This window comes from Canis lupus, chromosome 12 (assembly GCF_011100685.1).
Source record: "Canis lupus familiaris isolate Mischka breed German Shepherd chromosome 12, alternate assembly UU_Cfam_GSD_1.0, whole genome shotgun sequence".
NCBI lineage: Eukaryota > Metazoa > Chordata > Mammalia > Carnivora > Canidae > Canis > Canis lupus.
Window position 1 is genome coordinate 972,311 of NC_049233.1, and position 22,447 is coordinate 994,757.

Here is a 22,447-nt window from a genome sequence, read left to right on the forward strand (position 1 = left end):
ACCATCTCTGCCCTCCAGAACCTCATACTTTACAAGAGGAGAAACATGGAAACCACAATAATGTGGAAATTAAATAAGACGGAACCCTAGGTCCTTGCCTGGGCCACACTAAGGACTCCGTTCCTTTGCCTCACTTTCTCTCTCCTTTAAGAATGCTTTTCTCTTTCTTTTCACAACGAACTTCATCTCACTGGCTTGGGGGGTTGCTAGGGGTCCATTTGAGGGGTCCAGACTTCTTCCCTTCCTTCCCATACCTCCCTGCCCGAGCACACCCAGGCATGTGTGTGAGCCTCCTTATCACTGGGCACGACTCTATCAGAGGACAAAGACTTTTGATATGAGCTCCCAAGCTTGGCTTCCCTGATTTCCCCCCAACTCACTTGTCCAACAATATCCCCTTCCTTTCCAGGTTATAAAGCCCTTCACTCTAATCATTACAGTCTATTTCTGTTGCCCAAACTTGCTATTTATTAATGAATTCAGCCACTCATAAAACATGTATGCAATGGTTAGTTTTATCTGTCAACTTGACTGGGCAAAGGGATGCCCAGGTAGCTGGTAAAACATTATTTTGGAGTGCATCTGTGAGGTGCATCAGCGAGGCGGTTTCTTGGAAGAGAGTAGCATTTGAATGGTGAACTGAGGGAAGAAGCCTGCTGTCACTGGTGGGGTGCAGGTAGGCATCATCCAACCTGTGAGGGCTGAATTAATTGAACAGATAAGAAGAAGGATGAACTTGCTCTGTTTGAGCTGGGACATCCATGTTCTCCTGTCCTCGGACATCATCAACACCCCTGGTTTGCTGGCCTTTTGACTGGGACTGGTACCTGCACCAACTGTTCCCCTGGTTGTCAGGCCTTTGGGATTATTCCACTGCTTTCCTGGGTCTCCAGCTTGTAGATGGCAGACTGTGGGGATTCTCAGCCTGCACAGTCTCAAGAGCCAATTCCTGTAATAAACCTCCAGGTATATTCCATTGGTTCTGTTTCTCTGAAGAACCCTCATATAACCACTGTATTCGGTGTCAGGGTTACACAGATGAATAAAGGGATGGGAAGCTATAGTGATTAAAATCAGAGACATTGCTGTAGGATAGATCTGAGTTCAAATCCCAATTTTGCCATTTGTTTCTCCTTGTATGCTCCTCACTGTACCTGTCTGGATCCAAAACGGTGATAAGGGGACACCTGGGTGGCTCAGGGTGATCCCGGGCCCGGACAGAGTCCCACATAGGCTCCCTGCATGGAGCCTGCTTCTCCGTCTGCCTGTGTCTCTGCCTCTCTCTCTCTCTCTGTGTCCCTCATGAATAAATAAATAAAAATATTTTTTTAAAAAACGGTGATAAGGATGGGGTTATTGTGCAAATTAGGTGAGAGCTTACTGTGTAGACATTTCACAAGGGTGTCCATACAGTACATGGGGGTCACAGGTAACTGCGGTGGCTTGTAGTAAACTGTACTCTGCGTCTTACGCTGGGTTGCCCAGATCCTGAGACAAAGATTCAAAACAAAGGGGACTCAGTTTAAAAAGGCAAGGGGGAGGGGACAACCGGGGCTCGGAGGACCGGAGTGTGCACGCCCCGCATCTGTGAGTCGCCCTTGAGGGGCTGCGGGGAGCTGCGGGGGAGCGCGAACGCCAGGGGACGCCGCTCAGGTGCTCCCAGCGGGCAGAGGCGGTGGCGGGCTGCCGGGGTGACAGCACTTTGCGGGCAGAAGGCTCTAGGCGCTAACCAGGTCCCCGAAGAAGCGCCCCGCCCGCGGCGAGCAGCCCGAATAGGTCATTTCCCGCCCGAGCTCTGGCGCAGGCCCCGCTGCACCGCGGACCGCAGGCGGCGGGGGACAGAGCAGCGGCGACGCGGAGAACCACCACCGGGCAGCCCGGGTGTGATCCTGCGGACACGGGATCGAGTCCCACGTCGGGCTCCCTGCACGGAGCCTGCTTCTCCCTCTGCCTGTGCCTCTGCCTCTCTCTCTCTCTCATGAATAAATAAATAAAATCTTAAAAAAAAAAAAAAAAAAAAAGAACCACCACCGGCTGCGGAGAGGGAGGCCTGCGCACACGGCGGGCGGCGCGGGGCACACGGCGCCAGGTGCCCGCCAGGTGCCCGCCAGGTGCCCGCCAGGTGCCCGCCGCCGGAGCTCGCAGGGGCAGGGCCCGCCCTCTGCGCCTGCGCCGGAGTCCCGCAGCCCCTCCCCCGCAGCCCCCAAGCCCCCCGCAGCCCCAAGCCTCCCAAGCCCCTCCCCCGCAGCCCCCCGCAGCCCCAAGCCCCCCAAGCCTCTCCCCCGCAGCCCCCCAAGCCCCCCGCAGCCCCAAGCCTCCCAAGCCCCTCCCCCGCAGCCCCCAAGCCCCCCGCAGCCCCAAGCCTCCCAAGCCCCTCCCCCGCAGACCCCCAAGCCCCCCGCAGCCCCCCAAGCCCCCCGCAGCCCCCCAAGCCCCTCCCCCGCAGCCCCCCAAGTCCCCCGCAGCCCCAAGCCTCCCAAGCCCCTCCCCCGCAGCCCCCAAGCCCCCCGCAGCCCCAAGCCTCCCAAGCCCCTCCCCCGCAGCCCCTCCGGGCCGGGCCGATCCCCCCGCCGCTAGGAGGCCTCCCTGGACCCCTCTGAGCCCGCGGCGTTGCTTGCCCAGGCTGTTTGGGTTCCTTCTCAGAGTGATTTAGTCACACACATCCTTCCTATGTGGGACATTGTTTAACTTTTCAGGCAAAACCTTTCTTCCTCAGCTGAATTTTAGACTTCCTGAGAGTGGGAACCGTGTATTTTTTACTATATTCCCCTGTGTCACGTGGCACTGACGGACACACTGAGGGTCTATAAGATCATGCCCGAGGGACTGAGGGCTGGCTCAGCGGAAGAGCGTCGGCCTTCGGCTCAGGGCCTGATCCTGGAATCCCACAGGGAGCCTGCTTCTCCCGCAGCCTGTGTCTCTTCTCTGCCTCTCTGTGCCCCTCATGAATAAATGAATAAGATCTTAAAAAAAAAAAAAAAAGATCATGGCTGAATGAATAAATTTCGTGAACCAGGCCCCTTTGAGGCCTATTGAATTCTACTAGGCCCACCCCTACAACCCTGTTACTTTCCAGGATTATTTCTAAATTCTAAAACTAGGTTTGGTTTCGTTTTGTATTGTTTTCAAACTGGTCACCTACAGGTTTTGATGGGAGTCGCCACATAAACAAATGGGTCCTAAGTGGTGAATGTTAAGGTCATGCACATTCAATTGCTTTTAACCCTTCTCAGCCCCACCCTGGTAAGCCACTTGCTCCACATTAGGTCAGGGTAATCTTTTAGCTCTTGCCTTTTGAACTTTCCTGCTCAAATACTCCTTTAAAGAATGGTTTTAAATTTGTATTTATTTTTTTAAAGATTTTATTTATTTATCCATGAGAGACACAAAGAGGCAGAGACAGGCAGAGGGAGAAGCAGGCTCCATGGAGGGAGCCTGACGTGGGACTCGATCCTGTGACTCCAGGATCACACTCTGGGCTGAAAACAGCACTAAACCACTGAGCCACCCACCCAGGCTGCCCTGAATTATGTATTTTTAAGTCAACGGCTAACATTTTTAACTATAAGTTAAAATATTGCAAAGGGTATACTTTCCAGGAAATTGTACATACTTACCTGTTAAAAGCCACATCACTCAAATATAGCAGATGGAACATAGCATAATATTTTTGTACCCACAACACCCTTTCAATAAGCAAGCCCTATAACCAGTCCACAAATTTAGCTTATATTTCTTTTTAGTTTTTTCCATTCCACTCTCCCTACAGTTCTATCCTAATGAAATATATTTCCATTGTGTCACTTTCTTTTTGTATTTTATTGTATTTTGGGGAAGTCCTTTTGTATATCTCCGTAACAAAAACATGTATATAGATTGAAATGTATTTCCTGTGACTAGAAGACCCGAAGTGTTGAAAACAGTTATTCGGCAGCGGGTTTATAACTACAATTACTACAGGACACAAGTTGTCAAAACTACAAATATTGACAGTGATTAAACAGAAAAGCAAGTTTGTTTTTTTTAAAGATTTTTATTTATTTAAAAAAAAGATTTTTATTTATTCATGAGAGACACAGAAAGAGAAGCAGAGACACAGGCTCCATGCACGGTACTGGATGCGGGACTCGATCCAGGAATTTCGGATCACACCCTGAGCCACGCAGGTGTCCTGAAAAGCAAGTTTTTATTTAAGATGCCTCCCTTGGAGGGCCTGCCTTTGGCCCAGGGCGTGATCCTGGCGTCCTGGAATGGAGTAGCATCAGGCTCCCGGCAAGGAGTCTGCTTCTCCCTCTGCCTGTGTCTCTCATGAAATAAAGTCTTAAAAAAAAAAAAAAAAAAAAAAAAAAAAAAAAAAAGAGATGCATCTCTTAATGAGATGGGGGAAAGGGCTGACTTCTGTTTCCCCCTGACTCTTGTTTGGCAACTCCAGGAAGGGCACTCGGGTCCTGTTTAGGGTGAAAAAGAGAGCCCAGCCTCTCTCTGTCAAGAGGGAGTAGAGTGGTTTGTTAATGGAGGCAGGTAGAAAACAGTACGGTCCTCGGCAGATTCATTTTAGGAAGGGGATACATATACTTCTGGAAATTGATCCCCTTAGAACTTAGTCTTGCCCACATGCCCTTGGGAAAAAGTTTTCTTTTTTTTTCTAAAAGATCTTATTTATTCACGAGAGAGACACACACAGAGAGAGAGAGAGAGAGAGAGAGAGGCAGAGACAGAAGCAGGCTCCATGCAGGGAGCCCGATGTGCGACTCCAGAACCACACCCTGGGCCAAAGGCAGGCGCTAAACCGCTGAGCCACCCAGGGATCCCCGCGAAAAAGCTTTCATGTTCAGTGCAAATCAAAAGCTATTTAAAAGAGACTTAAGGGCGGCCCCGGTGGCACAGAGGTTTAGCGCCGCCTGCAGCCCAGGGCGTGATCCTGGAGACCCAGGATCGAGTCCCAGGTCGGGCTCCCTGCATGGAGCCTGCTTCTCCCTCTGCCTGTGTCTCTGCCTCTCTCTCTCTCTCTCTCTCTGTGTTGTTGTGTCTCTATGAATAAATAAATAAAATCTTAAAAAAAAATAAAAGAGACTTAATATGGTTTCTCATTCTCCAAAATAGGGGTTCCAGAATGGGAGAAATGTGGGTCTGAATGTCCTTGTAACTCTGATGGTTACATTTCCAACTTCCTCCTGCTGAGCTCCACGTCCTTACGCATATGGGCAAGACGGGAACTTAAGAGTACTTCCAGATCTCCGTAGCTTTGTGCTCTGGGGAGGGCATCTCATTATTCAAAGACCTAATCATCAGCAAAGCAGCAGCCAAGATTCAAAATGAAGAAAACATGGTTTTTATTTTTCCATTTCATGGAAGAATGGTCTCCGTCTTCCGATAGTTCCCAGCTGTCGGCCACTAGGGGGCAGCAGAGAACACAGGGCCACCAACCTGGCCCCAGGAGCCCCAGGGGTGGGGAGGAGGGACCAGGTTGGAAGCAGGTAGGTGGGTGGACTGGGCATGAGGTAGGGGTGTATGCTTCAGCTGTCAAAGAAAAAAGGAGGGGGAAAGGGGGCTGGATCTCAAGAGAGGACGCTCTTGATAAGATAAGATAAGAGAATGACGCTTTCAGAGTTCAGAAAAAAATTGAAGAGGAAGGGGATTGAGGCTGATGGGAGAACTGGAGAGGAATCAGAAAGGTATACTTGGGATACTCAGCCTGGGTATCTAAGAAGCCTCTGGGGGAGTCCCTTTATCTGTACTCTTCCCGGGGTGGGTCAAGATCTGGGTCCTCTTGAGGTCCATGGTCCACTTCAGGGGCAGGTGGCCAGGGGTTTTCTGGAGGCTGGGGTCCTGCTGGCCAGGGGTCATCAGGCCGGGGAGGCTGAGGGGGGTCGGTTCTCGGGGGTTCAGGAGGCCAGGCTCCGGATTCAGGCAGGTCTCTCCAGGGACGACTGGGGCCTGGAGGTGGAGGGTCCTCAAAGAGAGGGGGTGCCCCTGGCCAGGGATCACCAGGGACTGGGGGGCCCTGCGGCAATGTTGGGGAGCCCTCCTCCTCTCCAGTCTCTGTGAGTGGGGGACGGGGGTGCTCTCTGCTGCCTGAGATGCCTGTGGAAGAGGAAGGGGAAAGGTAGAAGGTGGTGAGGGCCAGATCTCCCTGCCCCAGCTGGTCAGGGGGAATAGGCTCTCTGGGATAGACCACAGCCTGAGCAGACATCACAAACCTACCTCAAAAGTCAGTCTCAAAGAGCTCTCCACACATTAACAACAGACCGAAGTGATCTTAAAATGACATAAAAACCTTGTCCGGAATCATTAACTTGACCTACTTTAAACCAACAGAGCGGGCAGCCTGGGTGGCTCAGCAGTTTAGTGCCGCCTTCAGCCCAGGGTGTGATCCTGGAGTCCTGGGATCAAGTCTCAAGTTGGGCTCCCTGCATGGAGCCTGCTTCTCCCTCTGCCTGTGTCTCTGCCTCTCTCTCTGTCTCTCATGAATAAATTAAAAAAAAAAAAAAAAAAAAACCAACATAAGTTGACATAAGCTCCATTCAGCCAGGGTTGGGACCCTCACTGGCATGGCCTCTGTGCTGGTCTACACCTCCAAAGCCATCTACACCTTGGGCCCATGTGGCAACCAGACCCCACCCTTTGCAAACACATCCACCCTCCACAGGCCTCAGTCGTGATGCATACTCACCCACACACCTGGATTCTGATCTAAATTGCCACATGGACCTACACTTCAACCAGCAAAAACATTCTGAGCTAAAATGCATTTTCCTGCATCACCTTCAACTTCTTAACTCCCTCCTTCATGTGAAAACCCAGAATCTTCTGAAGTCTCCTCCATCCCTAGGCATCTAATTCACCCTTGCCCCACCTGACCATCCTCCATCACCCCAAATTGCACTCCTTGCTCTGTTCCCAGATTACCTCCAGCACACAGGTAAAGGACCAGGATCCCCAGTAGCTTCCAGTTGAGCATCATGGCTGTCTCCTGGCCCCCAAAATTGGGGGTGGGCTGAGTGTAGGTGCCTAGGAACCCCAAGAGGCTTTATAGGGATTGAGAGGAGGTGTCCAATCTCTGGGGAGGGGCCAGCCCAGTGACACAGGAATCCCATCAGAACCTAACTGGTTGAACCCGTTTGGAAAGCCAGGGCTAATGTGTAACCTCTGACGGTGGCGTCCCTCACTTTAGTGCCACCCCCCCTTCATTTTGGGATTCAGCCACCCCAGCTCTATTGATGACCTAGACCTCTGTCACCCCACCCTTGTGTTCATGTCCTCCTCCACACACTCTGCAGCCATCAATACCTACCTGTCATCTCTAGTCACGGGGACTTCCACCTTTCATTCCTTGGCACTACTGGAAGCCAAGGAATGGAAGCCAACCATGCGTGGGGAAGCAGTGTAATTACAGGGGCCAGCAGGCAGGACGCCGCGGCAGGAGCAGGGAGAGATGCTCCTTCTAAACATACGGAACGCAGCTAGGACGGCCCCAGCCAGCACCCCGAGCTTCCCCCTTGGGACTGTTTTGTCCTTGGAACTCCCAATCCCCCCACCCCTCAGGACTGGGACGTGCAGTAGCACATGCCTTCATCAGGCACTCAAGGGGCCTCCCAAGCTATGACATCAGAAGAATTACACCCAGGAGCCATGTGGGAGATGGCAGGCCAGGAAGTATGAGGACACCCTGATTTCTTCCTCCACCCCGGAGCTAGCTCCATCCGTCCCAGCCCAGAGGCTCAGGAGGAAACTGCCTCTGCTTCCTGTGGATCTCCGCCCCTTCCTCCTCCCTCTGGAATCCTGCTCACTGCCCCTCTGGCCACTGCCTGGTCCTCCCTGCCCTTCCCCCTCTGCCCCCAAAACCCCCCACCCCATCTTGTAGACCTCAGTCTAGTTTTGTCTCCGTCTCTTGGAGCCCTCAGGAAGGCTGCCCCTGGTCTGGAGGTCCAGTAAGCCTCTAGGAAGTAATGCCTCCCTAACACATCTCCCACCCTCCCCAGGCTGTTCCCCACCTGGTCTGCTCCCTCCTGGTGAGGGACACCACTGTCCCTCTGTGGCTCACTTTGAAGCCTTCATTTTGCTCCTTCCCCCAACCCTGCCCCAAGCCCAGCTCAGGAGCCCATCTCTCCGGGCCTCCTCAGTTACCCTGCTAACTGGTCTCCCCACCCCCTCTTCTTCCCTCCCCAACCCAAACCCCAACTTCCACAGCCAGCCTACCTAGCTCTTAAGAATGTCAGCCTAGGGGATCCCTGGGTGGCTCAGCGGTTTAGTGCTTGCCTTTGGCCCAGTGTGTGATCCTGGAGTCCCGGGATCAAGTCCCACATCAGGCTCCATGCATGGAGCCTGCTTCTCCCTCTGCCTGTGTCTCTGCCTCTGTGTGTGTGTCTCTCTCATGAATAAATAAATAAAATCTTTAAAAAAAAAAAAAAAGAATGTCAGCCTAGGGATCCCTGGGTGGCTCAGTGGTTTAGAGCCTGCCTTTGGCCCAGGGCATGATTCTGGGGTCAAGTCCCACATCTGGTTCCTTGCACGGAGCCTGCTTCTCCCCCTGCCTGTGTCTCTGCCTCTCTCTCTCTCATAAATAAAATCTTTAAAAAAAAAGAAGTCAGCCTAATCATGTGGTTGCATCCCTGCTACAAGTACTCCAAGGGCTTTTTACTGACCTGGAATAAAACCCGCACCCCACCAGGTCCCCCTCCATGCTAGCCTGCCATCTGCAGGACTCCAGCCAACGCCGCTGCTTGCTTCCCCACCTCAGGCAGGTCCTCCACACAGCCCCTCCTCAGGGAGGCAGCATCGGGCGGCCCCTCCCTGGTCAGGTTCTATCACCTTGTATGTCTTTTCTCTTCCCAAGGACGCCCGTCCGTTCACTTAGGTACCTGTCCATCATCTGTCTCTACCACCAGGACAGCAGTGCCTCGGCAGCAGGGACCCACTCAGCAAGCCCACCACTATGGCCCCTGAGCGAGGACACTGCCTGACTCTGAGCAAATGAGCGATGTTTTATATTCCTCACTCTGGGCAGTGGTCTTCTTCCAGAAGTAGAGTTTTAAAACAAAAGTTGAGAAAAAGAAAACCTGGGGCTTGCCAGAAACTTCTCAAGCAGCCTGGGGAAGGGGTTTTGAGAAAGGCACTACCTAGAGAAAACAGCTGGGGACCACCTCTCGCATTTTCCGGGTGGATGGAGATGGCTGCAGGGGAATTCCCTCTCAGTCCCAGAGAAAACATGGCACACTGTAATCACCTTTATTGAGCCACAGCATTCAGACATCCTGGTGGCTGGTATCCACGAGGGCAGCTGGCCGGCCCCCCACCCTGAGCCCCCAGAGGCAGAGTCCCCAGCTGTTCACCCTGAGCCCCCAGAGGCAGAGTCCCCAGCTGTTCAGCCACACACTGGAGCAGGACAGTTCGGGTTGCCTCCTTGAGAAATAGCTTCCTCTTTGGAAATGGCCTCACTCAGGCCCTGCAGATCACTGAGCAGGACAGAGAGGGATCCTAGGAAAGAAGACCCCCAGGGATAGCAGCCAGACAGACAAGGCTGTTGCAGCTCCGGTTGCAGAGAACAGGACTGCCATCAGATGGGAGGGTTATGAGGGAGGGTGTTCTCTGGCCCAAGGTGGGCATGGATGAGGGGCTGTGGGCCTCCAAAGGTCATGGAGAAAAATGCTCACACCATTAAGAGCACCTGGAGGAGAGATTCCTTAAGTCCTGTACATCCATCCATCCCTTCCTACCTAGACCATTACCTTTTATGGACTCCCTGGTGGTGGGTGCTGCCAGAGGCACAGCTGCTGAAGACCCTGGGTCCCTGGGGCTGGACTCCACAGACTTTCCCTTATCCAGGAGGGAAGGAAGAACTGCCAATAGTCGCTGCTGCTTGTAACGGGAGAGGAGACCCTCCTGCTGCAAGGTGGCCTGGGAAGGAGAGGGTCAAATGCCACCTAGCCCGGGCAGAGCCACCCCTCCCCAATGAGGCCTCTACTCCCCAGGCAGCTCCAGGGCCCAGTCTCTGACCCCCTACCAGCATAACGTTCTTGTCCCTCTCTAGCTCCTGCAGGCGCTGGGTCAGCCGCAGCCCCTCCTCCTTCCGGGCCTCATCTTGCAGGCGCCTGAGCTCCTGGTTCCGCTCCTTCTCCCAGGTGGCTTTGCGCTGCATCTGGCGCAGGGAGACCACTAGTGGAAGCCAGGGTACAGAGGGCACAGGTGTGGGGCAACCCAGAGGTAGTGAGGCACCATGAGAACAGCTGGAATTGTGGGCAGAACACTGGGGGGCTATGTCTTCTGCATGCTGGGCACAGTGGCTGATGCTCCACAACCCCATCCCTGAACCTTCCTGGACTCATTTAGGGAGAATCTGAATGTGTACTGAATATTCAATTTGGTGCAATCAATGTCTTCTTAATGTGTGCCAATGACACTGAGGTTAGGGACGCCTGGGTGGCTCAGCTGTTGAGTGCCTGCCTTTGGCTCAGGGCATGATCCTGGGGTCCCAGGATCAAGTCCCATATCCGGCTCCCTGCAGGAAGCCTGCTTCTCCCTCTGCCTGTGTCTCTGCTTCTCTATGTCCCTCATAAATAAATAAAATCTTTAAAAAAAATCTTTAACAAAAAATAGATGAATAGCTGTTGCATCTAGTTAGAGGAAGTACACAAGTGGGCACTGCATGAGTCTTGTAATTTGGCTAGGTATTTGAACTTTTCCCTACTATGACATTGAGGGGAAGCCTCTGGCTGGGTCAGTCGGTAGAGTACATGATTCTTGATCTTAGGTAAGTTTGAACCCCATGCTGGTTGTAAAGATTACTCAAAAACAAAATCTTTTAAAAAAAAAGTTGGGAGACGGACACGTGCAGCACAGAACATCATGTAAAGATGGACACACAAAAGAATGATGTGCCAACAAACCAGGGATGCCACTGATTGCCAGCAACCATGAGAATGCAGGAGAGAATCATAAAATAGACTCTCAGAACCTCTAGTAGGCACCAACCCTGGCCAGCATCTTGACTTCAGACTTCTAGCTTCCAGTACTGTAAGAGAACAATTTTCTATTGCTTTAAGGCAAAAAAAAAAAAAGAAAGAAAAAGAAAAAAGAAAAAAGAAAAAAGAAAAAAGAAAAAGAAAAAGAAAAAGAAAAAGAAAAAAGTTGGGGGTAATGGTTGGTGTGAGGTTGGGATGGCCGTGGCCTTGTGGAGGGGGGTGGCTGGGCAGGGCTCAGGGGGCACTAGGGCTGGCCACCTGCTGGTGCTCCTATGTGTGCTGGCTGAAGGAGTGTGTTCACCGCCTCAGAATGTATTTGTGCCATTTCTTGGTAACTTCATTATTTGCATACTTCAAAAACAGCTTTAAGATCCTTGGACACCTGGGTGACTCAGCAGTTGGGCACCTGCCTTTGGCTCAGGGCGTGATCCCAGGATCCGGAATTGAGTCCCACATCAGGCTCCCAGTGGGGAGCCTGCTTCTCTCTCTGCCTGTCTCTCATGAACAAATAAATAAATCTTAAAAAAACAAAACAAAAAACCCTTATGTCCAACACTGCCTTCTCCCCGGACGACCACAGCCACCCAAGCAAATCTCACCTGCCTTGCCATGCTCCCTCCGAGCCTCATTCAGTCTCCTCTCTGTTTCTAAGAGCTGTTCCCGCAGCCTGGTTTCCACTTCAGCCACCTTCTCTTGCAGAGCTGGGGGGGGGGGGGGGGGGGGGGCGGGGGTGCAGATGGGATGTGTCAGAGGAAGCTTTGCTTCTCCGTTCCTCACAGCCCTCCGTGGTAAACAGACTCCGCATCCTGCACACCTTGCCCATAGAGCTCCTGCTGCTGGGTCAGTTCCTGCCGGAGATTGGCAGCCTCCTCTGTGCTCTCCTGCTGGCCCTGGCGAGCAGCCTCCAGCTGCAGCCCCACACTAGCCAGGGACTCCTGGGTGCGTTGCAGCTCCTGCTCTAGCTGCTGGGCGACCTCACTCAGCTGCTGCCGCTCCGCCTCCCCTGGGAAGAGATGGCACTCAAAGGTCTCTCCGTGGCCAGACTCCACTCCTCCCTCCCCAACACACCCAACTCTGGCCCCTGCTCCAGCTCTGTAACGCCAGGACCAAGCGTACCTTGCTCCCGGGCCCGGCCCACCTCCTGCTGGATGATGTGGGCACTCAGCTGCAGCTCTGCATCCAGGCGGTTCCGTTCTTCCCGCAGCTGCTCCAACTCAAGGCTCATGTGTGTGGCTGGCGGGGCTGGGGGGCAGCTGCAGCAGGGAAGGGAAAGAGTCAGGGGCAGTCACCTAGCCTGATCCCTAAGCCCCCATCCCCTTCAGTCCTCACTGTCTGGGGTCCCAGCAGACACCACCTTAACCCCCTCCCATCCACCGCAGTGCCCCAGGCTTCACCTCTCCTGGCGCAGCTGAGCAAGGGCCAGTTTTCGAGCCATCAGGCCTGGGGGAGAAAAGGCAGAGAGCAACGGAGAGGAGCTTGAGGAGGGAAAGGGGAAGGGATGCATGGTCTGGTGACAAGAAGGCATGAGGTCAAATGTGGGAGGCAAGAGCTGGGGAAGGCAGGGGCAGGAGTACAGCGTGTCTGGCAGTTGCCCTACCCACCCCGAATCGTGTGGACCCTGCGGACGGCATAGCTGACTCGGCTGCTGAGGCAGGGCAGCCGGGCTGCAGCCCCTTCCACTTCAGCCATGGTGCTCTGGAGCCAGGTCTGAAAGCTGGAGAAGGCACACATCACTGACCCTTCCACCCCACTCATCCCCTGAAGGACCTGATGTGACTCGTAGGAACAACTCCTTCTATCCTATACTGCTGAATATGCAGGGAACAGGCAGGGAAAACCATAGCAGGGAAAAGAGAAGCTGAGGCCGAGGGCTGGGGCACCAACTCTGTCCCACCAGTCGCATCTGAGCCCCTCGGCCTCGGCCAATGAGGAAAGCCTGAGCGCTCACACCCTTTAGTGTCTGTTAGATAAAAATGATCCCATTGCTCCTAAGGACCACATGGCTTTGCTTGGTCCCAAAACCTACAGCAAGCTTCTCCTCTGGGTCCTATCAATCAGTATCTTTAATAAGAGCCCTGTGGTAAAAACAAGAATGAGCTTCATAGGGTCACACACCTCATCCTGACCCAGAGCCCATAACACACAGAGTTCAGTACACATCAGTACAAACAACTCTATGGGGGCTGACACCATAAGGATGGATCATCTCTAGCTCATTTGGACTTTTTTTGCCTGCAGTCCCTGGACATGTCTCCTGGTTTTGGAAACCTCCTGGCACTGTACGCCATGTGTGGGTATATGAACTTAGGTACATTTTCCCTAAAGAACAAGGCACACAGTTTCCAAGAAGGCATCGCCTATGTATCTTTTATCTTTCCAAGCAACCTGCAGAGTTTATTTCTCATAACCTATGTTTTGGTCACTAATATGCATTACAGATCAAAGCTACCCTCACAATTCCCTGACACTAGTGAAGGCCAGACCCATGAGCATTATGGGCTGGCCGTGCCCCAAGCGGTACAGCAAAGGCTCACGAAAACTGAGCAGGGCCAAGGCAAGGGCAGAACTCTCCAGGAGAGTCCAAGTCTGTATTGACTGAAAAACACGTAGATGATAAAGGCTGATGATAAAGGTTGTATCCCTTGCAGCACAGCAGAAACCCATTATTCAAAAACCTCCAACACCTCCTGTGGCTCTTATTAAAGCAATTTCCTGATGAAGTTTCCAGACCATCTAGAGATAGACAAACAAACATGATTAACAATCTGAGTGTGGGTTGTTTTAAGCCTCACGAACTTTCTGGCAATCAGTCATTGGCAAGGACCATTTCAGTGATGTCCTGGTGCCAAAGTAAAGCCCTGTGCACAGTGCAACCTTCCCATTCTCCTGGGAACAGGAGGCATGCACGATGAGGTGAAGCTGGGTGGTTCATTATAAGTCTAAGTCCATGAGAAGTGGAAATTTTTCATGATTATTTTAAAGTGAAATTAATCCTCAAGGTACAAACCCAACAGAAAGTGATGGTGGACAAGGACCTAGCCAGCCTCACAATTTTCTACACCAGTAATTCTTCTGTTATCCACCCAGAACAGCCTCGTGGTAACAGTCAACATTCAGAGTGCGGATGACAAGCGGGCACCGTGCCAGGAGGCCTATGGGGGCCCACCTCAGTATTCCCAAGTCCAAAGCTGACAAGGGGCTGTCACCAGCACAAAGAAGCATGCGTTCCGCCTTAGAGGCCCTCCTACAGGTTGTAAAACAGGAGTTGAGAAGGACACACCTAGGAAGTTGGTATGAGAGGCACTGGCTTGCAAATGATTAAGGAGGAAATTGGCATACATGTCACAGACTATCTAGTAAGCCAGGAGGTGTACAGCTTTAAAATAAATACATTAAACTTGGTGTATCCACACTCTGCATCTTCCAACAGCTCTGAAGGTGGAGAACCTCCCAGTGAGCGGCACTATAGGAGGAAGCACGGTCTCACCTCCAACCAAACATGCATGGGAGTTGTAACAAGCGACCCTCCTGAGTGTGGAGCAGGTCGCCCCAGGGAAAAACAAACACAGGGACTTTTACAGTAAAGGGCTGGGTACCTCTAGCCCTGCATCCCCCAATTGCCAGCTTTCCAGCCCCTCTTGCCTAAGCTCCTAAACTTCCGGCTATCCAGGAAACCAGGGAAGCAAAAATGCTACTCCGCCTACCCTCCATCCCATATACCTGCTGACAAAATTGGCCACAAGCCTCAGCTGCTCCTCGGCTGTGGCTGTGTGCTGCTGCCTCCGGCGCTGGGCCTCCTGAGCACGGCTGAGCTCTAGCTGCAGGGCCTGGGAAGGAGGCAGTGAAGACAGGGGTCCCCTCCCCAGGGCTCGTGGGGGGCAGTGGTGAGGCACGCCCGACCCCACCCAGCCTCGGCCTGGCTCAGCCACTACCTTGGTGCTCATCCGCTCCACCTCCACCTCTGCGGCTTTGTCCTGTAGGGAGCGCTGCAGGATGGCCTGCTCCTGGCTCTGGGCCACAGCTCCCTCCTGGAGCTCTGCCACCTGGGCAGGGTGGGGAGGAGGCAAGACGGGGCACAGCTAGGGCAGAAAGCTGGAGGGGGGCACTGGGAATGGAGGGGCTGGTGTCAAAGTCTCTGAAAGAACATCATGCAGGGAGACAAGCTTGGGTTCCTGAGATGGAGTCTGAGTCCAGGTTTCCTTCCAGAAGCATGTTCCACGTGCCCACACCTTGAGGAACCACACTGTGACATACCAACAAGGATGCACCACCTCAGCCCATGCCACCCATGTTTGGACTTTGTCATCTCCTTAGAAAAGCCATTCCTGACCATCCTGCCTAAAGCACGCCCACCCTGGGGTCTCTTTCTGTCACGCTTTTACACTTTTCTTTAGCGCACACCATAATCACTTGACATCATCTGTCTGCTGGCCTGCTGTCCCTGCTGCCCAACGTAAGCTCCGTGCCAGCACTAGTGTTTGTTCAGGACTATGTTCCCGGTACATAGGGTAACTCTTCAAGAGATCTTTGGTGGGTAAGTACCATCCCTTGTGTAAGGAGCCAGGAGTTGGTGGGGGGACGAACAGGGAGAGAGAGTCAAGTGAGAGGGTGTGTCAAGTGACCTGTCCCTTCAGCTGCGCCACACATCCTCTGTGCTCCAGCTCTTGGGCCTTCAGCTGCACCATGAGGGCAAACACCTTCTCCCGCCAGCGCTTCAGCAGGGCCTGGCACTTCCTGCTGAACTCGGGCTCCAGGGAGTCTGCAGGCTGGACCTGCGTTGGAGGAAGGGCCAGAAGTGCGCCCAGGCTTTGTTTTTTTGTTTTCTTTGTCCCACCCAAGCCACAAGAGCCACAGCAAGAAGAGGGCTTCACTGAAGAGAAGGTCCCAGAAGGTTCTGGCAGCACGGCAACTCTTCCCACCCTCGGGGAGTTGCTGGAGGCAAGGGGCCTACCTTCCTGGTCAGCTCCTCCTCCTGCATGGCAAGAATGTGCATGAGGCTCTGCACACGCACCTGCAGCAGCTCCGCCGTGGTGTGCAGGCCATCCCGGTCCTCCCGCAAGTGCTGCAGGAGGAAGTGCAAAGGAGGGAGCGGCTGCTCTGCAGGCCCTCAAGCCTGATGCCACCCCTTGTCAGCAACTGCTTTCAGGGGCCACCCGTCTCCCAGGATCTGATCCCTGAGCCTTCTCACCCCACCTCCAGCCCACACAGAGGCGCACTCTCTCACTTTCACTGTTTCTAGAAGCTCCTGTCGCTCCGATTCCCAGGTCTGGCTGTGGACCTCAGGAGGGACTTGCTCCCCCACATATCTCCTTAAATTCTCAACCAAGGTCACTTGTGCCTCTAAGTCTTCTTCGGTCTTGCTGGGGTTGGGATGGGAACCGGGCAGCCATCAGTGAGGCACCCTGGAGACCCGCCACATCCACCCGCCTGCCGGATCCCATTTGCTGCCCACCCCCACTTTACCTCAGCTGCTTCTGTAGCAACTCGGCCTCTCTCTGGGCCACAGCCAGCTCCTTGGCTTCCCCTGCCCTCCTAGTTTCCAGACTATTCAGAGATTTCTCCAAGCCCTCAGCTTTGCTGGTCAAACTGGAAAGAGCCTCCTGGTGTGCCTGTGTCAAGGACAAGAGCTGTGGAGAGAAGAGAGGGCACAGAGGGGCCAGCTCACTCCCACATCTGGACTTTCTGAATCCACTCCCGCTCAGACCCTGTCCTTGCAATCCCACCTTCCATAACCTTAGAAAACAACGTGGCAAAATGGAGACAGTCCCTGGTGCCCCACTGTCCTCCGTCCACCTGCCATTCTGTCAGCGGTCCCTGCCAGGTCTCTCTCCACTAAATGTATCTTCACTTCTGTCTCCAACCTTAGCAAGCCACCCTCCTCTCTGGCCTGCACAATACCAACAAACTCCTGACCAGTCTTCAGAAGCCTTCTGGGGCAGGGGCCGCATGCGTGGCTCAGTTGGTTAAGCGTCAGACTTTGACTCGGGTCATGATATTGGGGCTAGAGACAGGCCCCGTGCTCAGTGGGGAGTCTCCTTGTCCCACTCTGTATTCCCCTCCCCCCATTCATTCTCTATCAAATAGATGAAAAAAATTTTTTTAAGATTATTTATTTATTTAAATCTTTATTTATTTATTTTTTAAACTTTTATTTATTTATGATAGTCACACACAGAGAGAGATAGAGAGAGAGAGAGAGGCAGAGACACAGGCAGAGGGAGAAGCAGGCTCCATGCACTGGGAGCCCGACGTGGGACTTGATCCCGGGGCTCCAGGATCACACCCTGGGCCAAAGGCAGGCGCTAAACCGCTGCGCCACCCAGGGATCCCCTAAGATTATTTATTTATTCACAAGACACACAGAGAGAGGCAGAGACACAGACAGTGTCTATTTAAAAATTTTTCATCAGGGCACCTGGGTGGCTCCGCGGTTGAGCAGCTGCCTTTGGCTCAGTCCCGGGATCGAGTCCCACATCAGGCTCCCTTGCATGGAGCCTGCTTCTCCCTCTGCCTGTGTCTGCCTCTCTGTGTCTCTCATGAATAAATAAAATCTTAAAATAACAAAAACAGAGCTCACTGCTCTCAAGGTAAAGTACAAAGTTCTGAACAGGCCCCAAGGACTCCCCGTGCGTACACCATCCAGGGCACCCCCCCTCTTCTACACTCATACCCCTTGACCCTCTGGCCTCCTTATGCCCCACAGGCTGCCAAGTGTCGCCAGCTCACCAGCCAACTCCTATTCAGCTCAAATGACAACTTATCAAGATGCATCTTTCATAAACCTAAAGGCCATTTTTTTTTTTAAACTACCTGCTGTGTCCATTTTCTGGCTAGATTGCTACCTTTCCCTTATCAACTTCTAGGCACAGAGTATATGTTAGGGATATTAGCCTTTTTCACGATATGAACTGTAAATATTTTTTATCATCTGTTCTTTAATTTTACTTTGTCATTTTTACTGTGTCATTGTGTTTGTTCAGGACTATTTTCCCGGTACATAGGGTAACTCTTCAAGAGATCTTTGGTGGGTAAGTACCATCCGTTGTGTAAGGAGGCAGGAGTTGGGGGGGGATGAACAGGGAGAGAGTCAAGTGAGAGGGTGTGTCAAGTGACCTGTCCCTTCAGCTGCGCCACACATCCTTAATTTTAAAATTATAAAGCCAATGTATCCATCTTTCCTTTAATGACTGGATTTTAACTCATAGGTAGAAAAGCCTTCACCAATCTGTTATAAAGGAATTCACCAGGGGTACCAGACTGGCTCAGTCAGTAGATAGAGCATGCAACTCCTGATCTCAGGGTCATTTTGGGTGTAGAGATTACTTAAAAAAAGAAAATCTTTAAAAAAAAAAAAAAAGGAATTCACCCATGTTTTCTTCCAGTATCTTTATGGTTTCACTTCTTAACATGTCAACTGGTTAGGATGGTCTCCCCTAATGCCCTTGTCCACATTAGGGCTTCCTGTCCTTCTCCTTCCTGGCATTTCTCCCAATTGCAATTAATTAATTAGGATTACATAAGGTGTTGAATGTGCAAGTCCCCCAGTTGGGTGTCAGCTCCACCCACAAGGACTCAGGCTGATTTGCCCACCCCAGAGTCCCCACACAGATCTCAGATGGCAAAAGGTAGCACTGAGAAATGCTTGCTGAATGAGTCCTCTCCTTTCCCCAGTCCACCTCAGGAGACCTCTCCCACCCTCCTCACCACCCTTACAATGCTCCCACATGAAGTGGGTATCCTGAGTGAAGCAGGAACACAAAGTACTTCCTACTGAACAAAGACCAAAACACCCAAATTCGTCTTTCACCTTCCCCAGACATCTTATTACTCCACTGGTCATGGGGACTTTTCTGTGAAACTTGCTCTTTGCTAGGAAGCTTCTGGCCAGTTCCTCCAGCAGGAACTGAACCCTTCTCACCCCCATATTCACCTGCTCCTGGTGCAGCCTCTTAATCTCTTCCAGTTCCCGCTGGCTCCCTTCTTCCAGGTTCTTTCGGACAACCTCAGCCCCAGCCAAGGCAGCACGCAGGCCCTCAGCCTCAGCCCGACCAGCCTTCTCCGCCCGTGCCAGAGCCTCCAGCTCCATGGCCTGGGCCTCCAGCTTCATCTTCTGCTGCAATGAGGTCTCCCGCAGGACTCGGACCTCCTCCTCAAGCCGCCGCAGCTCTTGCAGCTGCCGAGAGATCAGCTCAGCCTGCTGGCTCAGGGCCTGTGACCCCTCTATCTCCACAGACCTTCAAAGAGGTTAGCACAGGTGAGACCTGTCTGGTGCTGGGAGGGTGGTGGAGGTCACAAACAGAGAGAGGAGGAGGATCCTTCTGCTACTGTATGAGGAGATGGGGGGAGGGAGGATGAAGGTGGGCCAGGGGAATCTCTGCATTTGCATCATCACTGTCATTTATCATGGCAGTCCTAAGCATATTAGGCTCACTAGTGGCACTCACAGGACCTAAAGGCTACTTGAGTTCACGGAACATGATCTCTTTTGAACTACATACAGGCAGATGCATCAAACACGCACATCATTAGGCCCCACATTCTGAAATAGAGATTGGAAGACACCCAGAGACTTCTGAATTCTGATTTAAGGGTAAGGAAAAGTTGGAGGAAGTTTCAGAGAAAGACAGGTCATCATGGCTTCTAGTATCAATACAGTGAGACCAGGCACTAATTAAAAGCCTTTATTGAGTGTTAGATATCCTGTATCTATCCTGTATCCAGGAGTCGACAGCACATTAATAAGTTACATAGACCACTGGTGTCTTGTAAAGTTTAAACGAGCTTACGATAACATGGATCTTGACACACCTCCTCCACTGAGGCCCAGAACCACAGGATTTTTCTTTTAAAATGGTGGGGATCTACAGCCTAGAGATATTTTTTTTTTTTTAAGATTTTATTTATTCATGAGAGACACGGAGAGACAGATGTAGAGACACAGGCAGAAGAAGCAGGCTCCATGCAGGGAGCCTGATGTGGGACTCGATCCTGGGACTCCAGGATCATGCCCTGAGCCAAAGGCAGACACTTAACCACTGAGCCACCCAGGCGTCCCTACAGCCTAGAGATATTAACTGGCCAAAGGACCCTAGTTGGTAGCCAAACTAGCATCAGAGTCTCTGTCTCCTGACACCCACTCTGGGGCTCTCCCCTTTTCATCATCATGCTCCTTTCTCTTGGACGGGGTCCAAGGCAGACCCATCTGCAGCCCCACTCTAGAGCAAAATGGCAGAATGACATTCCAGTACATTTGAGAAGAGACACATGACGAAACATCAAGAGTAAGAATCACAATTTTTATAGAAAAACATTGGCAAATAGCACGGTCAGCTCTAAAGGCAAGTCCTCCATCAGAATCCACGCTACCACAGTACAGCCTATACTCCTGGTTTGTACTTCTTTCTCTCACCCTATATGTTGCTCATTGCTATCAGCTGCTGGTCAATCTACCTCTTCCCTTAGGGCTTTTAAATCATTGCTATCAGGATCTCATTCATTTTCATTATCCCCATTTGTAGCATCGAGCACATTGCCTTATCCTTTATGCCTTATCCTTTATCCTTAAGCTCCAGGAGTTGCTTATGCAAAAATGCACAAGTTAGGGAACTAAGGGCTGAAACAGGGTAAGGAATCTATTTCAGTGAAAAAGGGTCACTGGCAAGCAAGCCCAAGAAAAGAGCAACAATGAATCCCTACCTGCCTCTCCGCCCCAGCTCCTGCCCATTGCCAGAAACATCCTGTTCCCACGTGATCACTTGAGGTCTCTGGTTGTCTGGCCGCCTCTCTGAGACATCTTGATGGGCTGAGGTTTGGACCAGGGGAATGTCTGAAACCCAGGTGGGAGCCATTCTTGGTACAGTTGGAAGGGGATGAGCTTGGAAGTGGGATGGGGGAATCAACCCAGTGGAACCTGAGGAATCACAAGGACACAGATGGTCAGTTTTCTAAGGAAAGGCAATCACCAGTCCCCTTGCCTGGGCCCACTGACCTGAAGGTTGAAACATCTCCACATTATCTGAAGTCTCTAGATTCTGTGTCCAGCCATCTATGTTTCCCTGGACAATAGGAGAAACAAGGACACCCCAGTTCAATTTTCAGGCCACCTTCCAAAGAGAAAGCCCCTACAATAACAAAAGTCATAATCCTTTAGTAACTTCGCAAGAGAAGTAGGAAATACCCGAAGATCACTTGCTTGACCCAACCTGGTTCCTGATAGAAGAACTATGGCAATAACCATGAGATGGAGGTAATTAAGGCAGGCCGAGAGGAAGCTCTTAGACTTTACTCCTACTTTTAGAATTCTGGGAAGCCTTTACCCTCTTCTTTAAGTTTCTACGGCCTCTGCCTTTCCTTGCCGGAGGTGAGAAAGGAGGTACGCAGTGCAGGGGCTGTGAGCCCAATCTCCAGAGTTTTCTCCATGGCTCAGCAAGGCCTTCTGGAAGCCCATCCAGACACCACCAAGCCATGACTCCTGGGTCCTTCCCTATTAAAGCACTGGCCCAAGGCCTGGGCCCAGATGAATGTGGCCACATGTAGGGCAGGACACCTGCCCAGGTCCCCTGGGAACAGGCAGCCTAGACCCCTTGGCCGAAAAAACAATTTCCTGACATCTCATCCAGAGCCTTCCGGCCGCTGTCCTCAGTTTCCCTCTTCTATGCCCTCAGCTGCCATTCCTGCCGCCTACCGTCCTCTCTCCGGGGTCCAGAACACGAGAGGTCTTTTCAAGGTCTCCCTACCCTCCCACCAGAACGCACCTAGTCTCCCTGCCTGGGATTCCTATCACCCTCCCTACAGCCTCATCTGCTCCTTCCTGAAAGCGTTACTCTGGTCCCTCACGGCCGCATCCCCTCCCAACTGCACGCCTGCAGGCTCCCAGCTCTTTCCACTCCCGCGTCTCCCCCGATACCCGAGCCTTCCCCTGCTGGACCCGGGGCTCTAAGGCCGTTGGGACCACTTCATCTGCTCCTTCCCCTGGTCCCTGTGCCCCTCTTCCCCTATGGACCCCTGAGCCCACCCCGAACCCCCTGTCGGCCCCTTCCCGCCCCCCAACCGACTCTTCCCGAACGCCCCTTACCGAGCGCGAGGCCCTCCGCCCTCCGCCCTCCAGCCACCACCCCTGGCCCTCGCCCCGGGCGCGGCCACCGCGCCTGCGCAGAGCGGGCGGCTCGGCGGGCCGCCGGGGGAGGGGGGGAGGGGAAGGGCACGCAGGCGCAGTGGGGTCTAAAGCCAGGCCCCAGGCCCCAGGCCCCAGGCCCCAGGCCCCAGGCCGTGGGGGACGCCTCCGCGCGCCCGCGGCCCCTCCCAACTCCGGGAACCCGGGAAAACAGGAGAACTAATCAGGAGAGGCGGAAGGCGGGAAATCGGAGCTCTCCAGAGCGCCGGCCAATGGAGCGGCGGGGGGCAACGGAAGCGGCCAACCAGGAGGGCCGGTGGGGGCTCGTCGCTCCGAGCTCGGGCCCGGGAACTCGGAAGGCGGGCCAGGCGCT

General features: G+C 52.8%; 2 protein-coding genes and 1 long non-coding RNA gene across 14 annotated transcripts; all 3 read right to left on the reverse strand.

The window, feature by feature from the left end:
• Window positions 1-5,309: 5,309 nt before the first annotated feature.
• Window positions 5,310-7,812, reverse strand: LOC100682937 (psoriasis susceptibility 1 candidate 2). The gene is made up of 2 exons (XM_038553311.1): window positions 6,910-7,812; window positions 5,310-6,084 (listed from the first exon to the last, which is right to left on the reverse strand). Exons 1-2 carry the CDS (start codon window positions 6,962-6,964, stop codon window positions 5,729-5,731), a joined length of 411 nt encoding a protein of 136 aa, XP_038409239.1. The 5' UTR covers window positions 6,965-7,812; the 3' UTR covers window positions 5,310-5,728.
• A 1,400-nt stretch (window positions 7,813-9,212) lies between these two features.
• CCHCR1 (coiled-coil alpha-helical rod protein 1) lies at window positions 9,213-22,121 on the reverse strand. 12 transcript variants are annotated; one of them, XR_005367520.1, is made up of 18 exons: window positions 21,278-21,960; window positions 20,950-21,016; window positions 20,658-20,871; window positions 18,892-19,195; window positions 16,425-16,588; window positions 16,186-16,321; window positions 15,913-16,023; window positions 15,584-15,733; window positions 14,894-15,004; window positions 14,682-14,788; window positions 12,563-12,675; window positions 12,356-12,401; window positions 12,078-12,214; window positions 11,776-11,964; window positions 11,561-11,662; window positions 10,004-10,138; window positions 9,729-9,897; window positions 9,213-9,477 (listed from the first exon to the last, which is right to left on the reverse strand). XR_005367520.1 is itself a non-coding variant. In XM_038553476.1 (18 exons), the coding sequence occupies exons 2-18, from the start codon at window positions 20,963-20,965 to the stop codon at window positions 9,365-9,367; spliced, it is 2,334 nt and encodes a 777-aa protein (XP_038409404.1). In that variant the 5' UTR covers window positions 20,966-21,016; window positions 22,036-22,121; the 3' UTR covers window positions 9,213-9,364. The 12 variants fall into 12 exon arrangements, 10 of the variants coding, with proteins under 10 accessions (XP_038409404.1, XP_038409405.1, XP_038409408.1 ...); XM_038553476.1 differs by lacking the exon at window positions 21,278-21,960 and adding an exon at window positions 22,036-22,121 and having other exon boundaries at window positions 10,004-10,155; XM_038553477.1 differs by lacking the exon at window positions 21,278-21,960 and adding an exon at window positions 22,036-22,119 and having other exon boundaries at window positions 10,004-10,155; window positions 20,950-21,082.
• LOC119876867 lies at window positions 10,807-11,554 on the reverse strand. The gene is made up of 2 exons (XR_005367522.1): window positions 11,220-11,554; window positions 10,807-11,011 (listed from the first exon to the last, which is right to left on the reverse strand). It is a non-coding gene; the product is annotated as an uncharacterized LOC119876867 (long non-coding RNA).
• Window positions 22,122-22,447: the final 326 nt, after the last annotated feature.

Bases quoted from the DNA above. Each gene is read 5' to 3' on its own strand.
- LOC100682937 (XM_038553311.1), bottom strand. From the start codon at position 6,964: ATGATGCTCAACTGGAAGCTACTGGGGATCCTGGTCCTTTACCTGTGT. The intron at 6,085-6,909 runs GTAATCTGGGAA...CCTCTTCCACAG, and splicing joins CCTTTACCTGTGTGCTGGAG to GCATCTCAGGCAGCAGAGAG.
- CCHCR1 (XM_038553471.1), bottom strand. From the start codon at position 21,493: ATGTGGCCACATTCATCTGGGCCCAGGCCTTGGGCCAGTGCTTTAATA. The intron at 14,789-14,893 runs GTAGTGGCTGAG...CCTCCTTCCCAG, and splicing joins TGGAGCGGATGAGCACCAAG to GCCCTGCAGCTAGAGCTCAG. The intron at 10,156-11,560 runs GTGAGATTTGCT...GGCTTCCACTAG, and splicing joins GAGGGAGCATGGCAAGGCAG to TGGTCTCCCTGCGCCAGATG.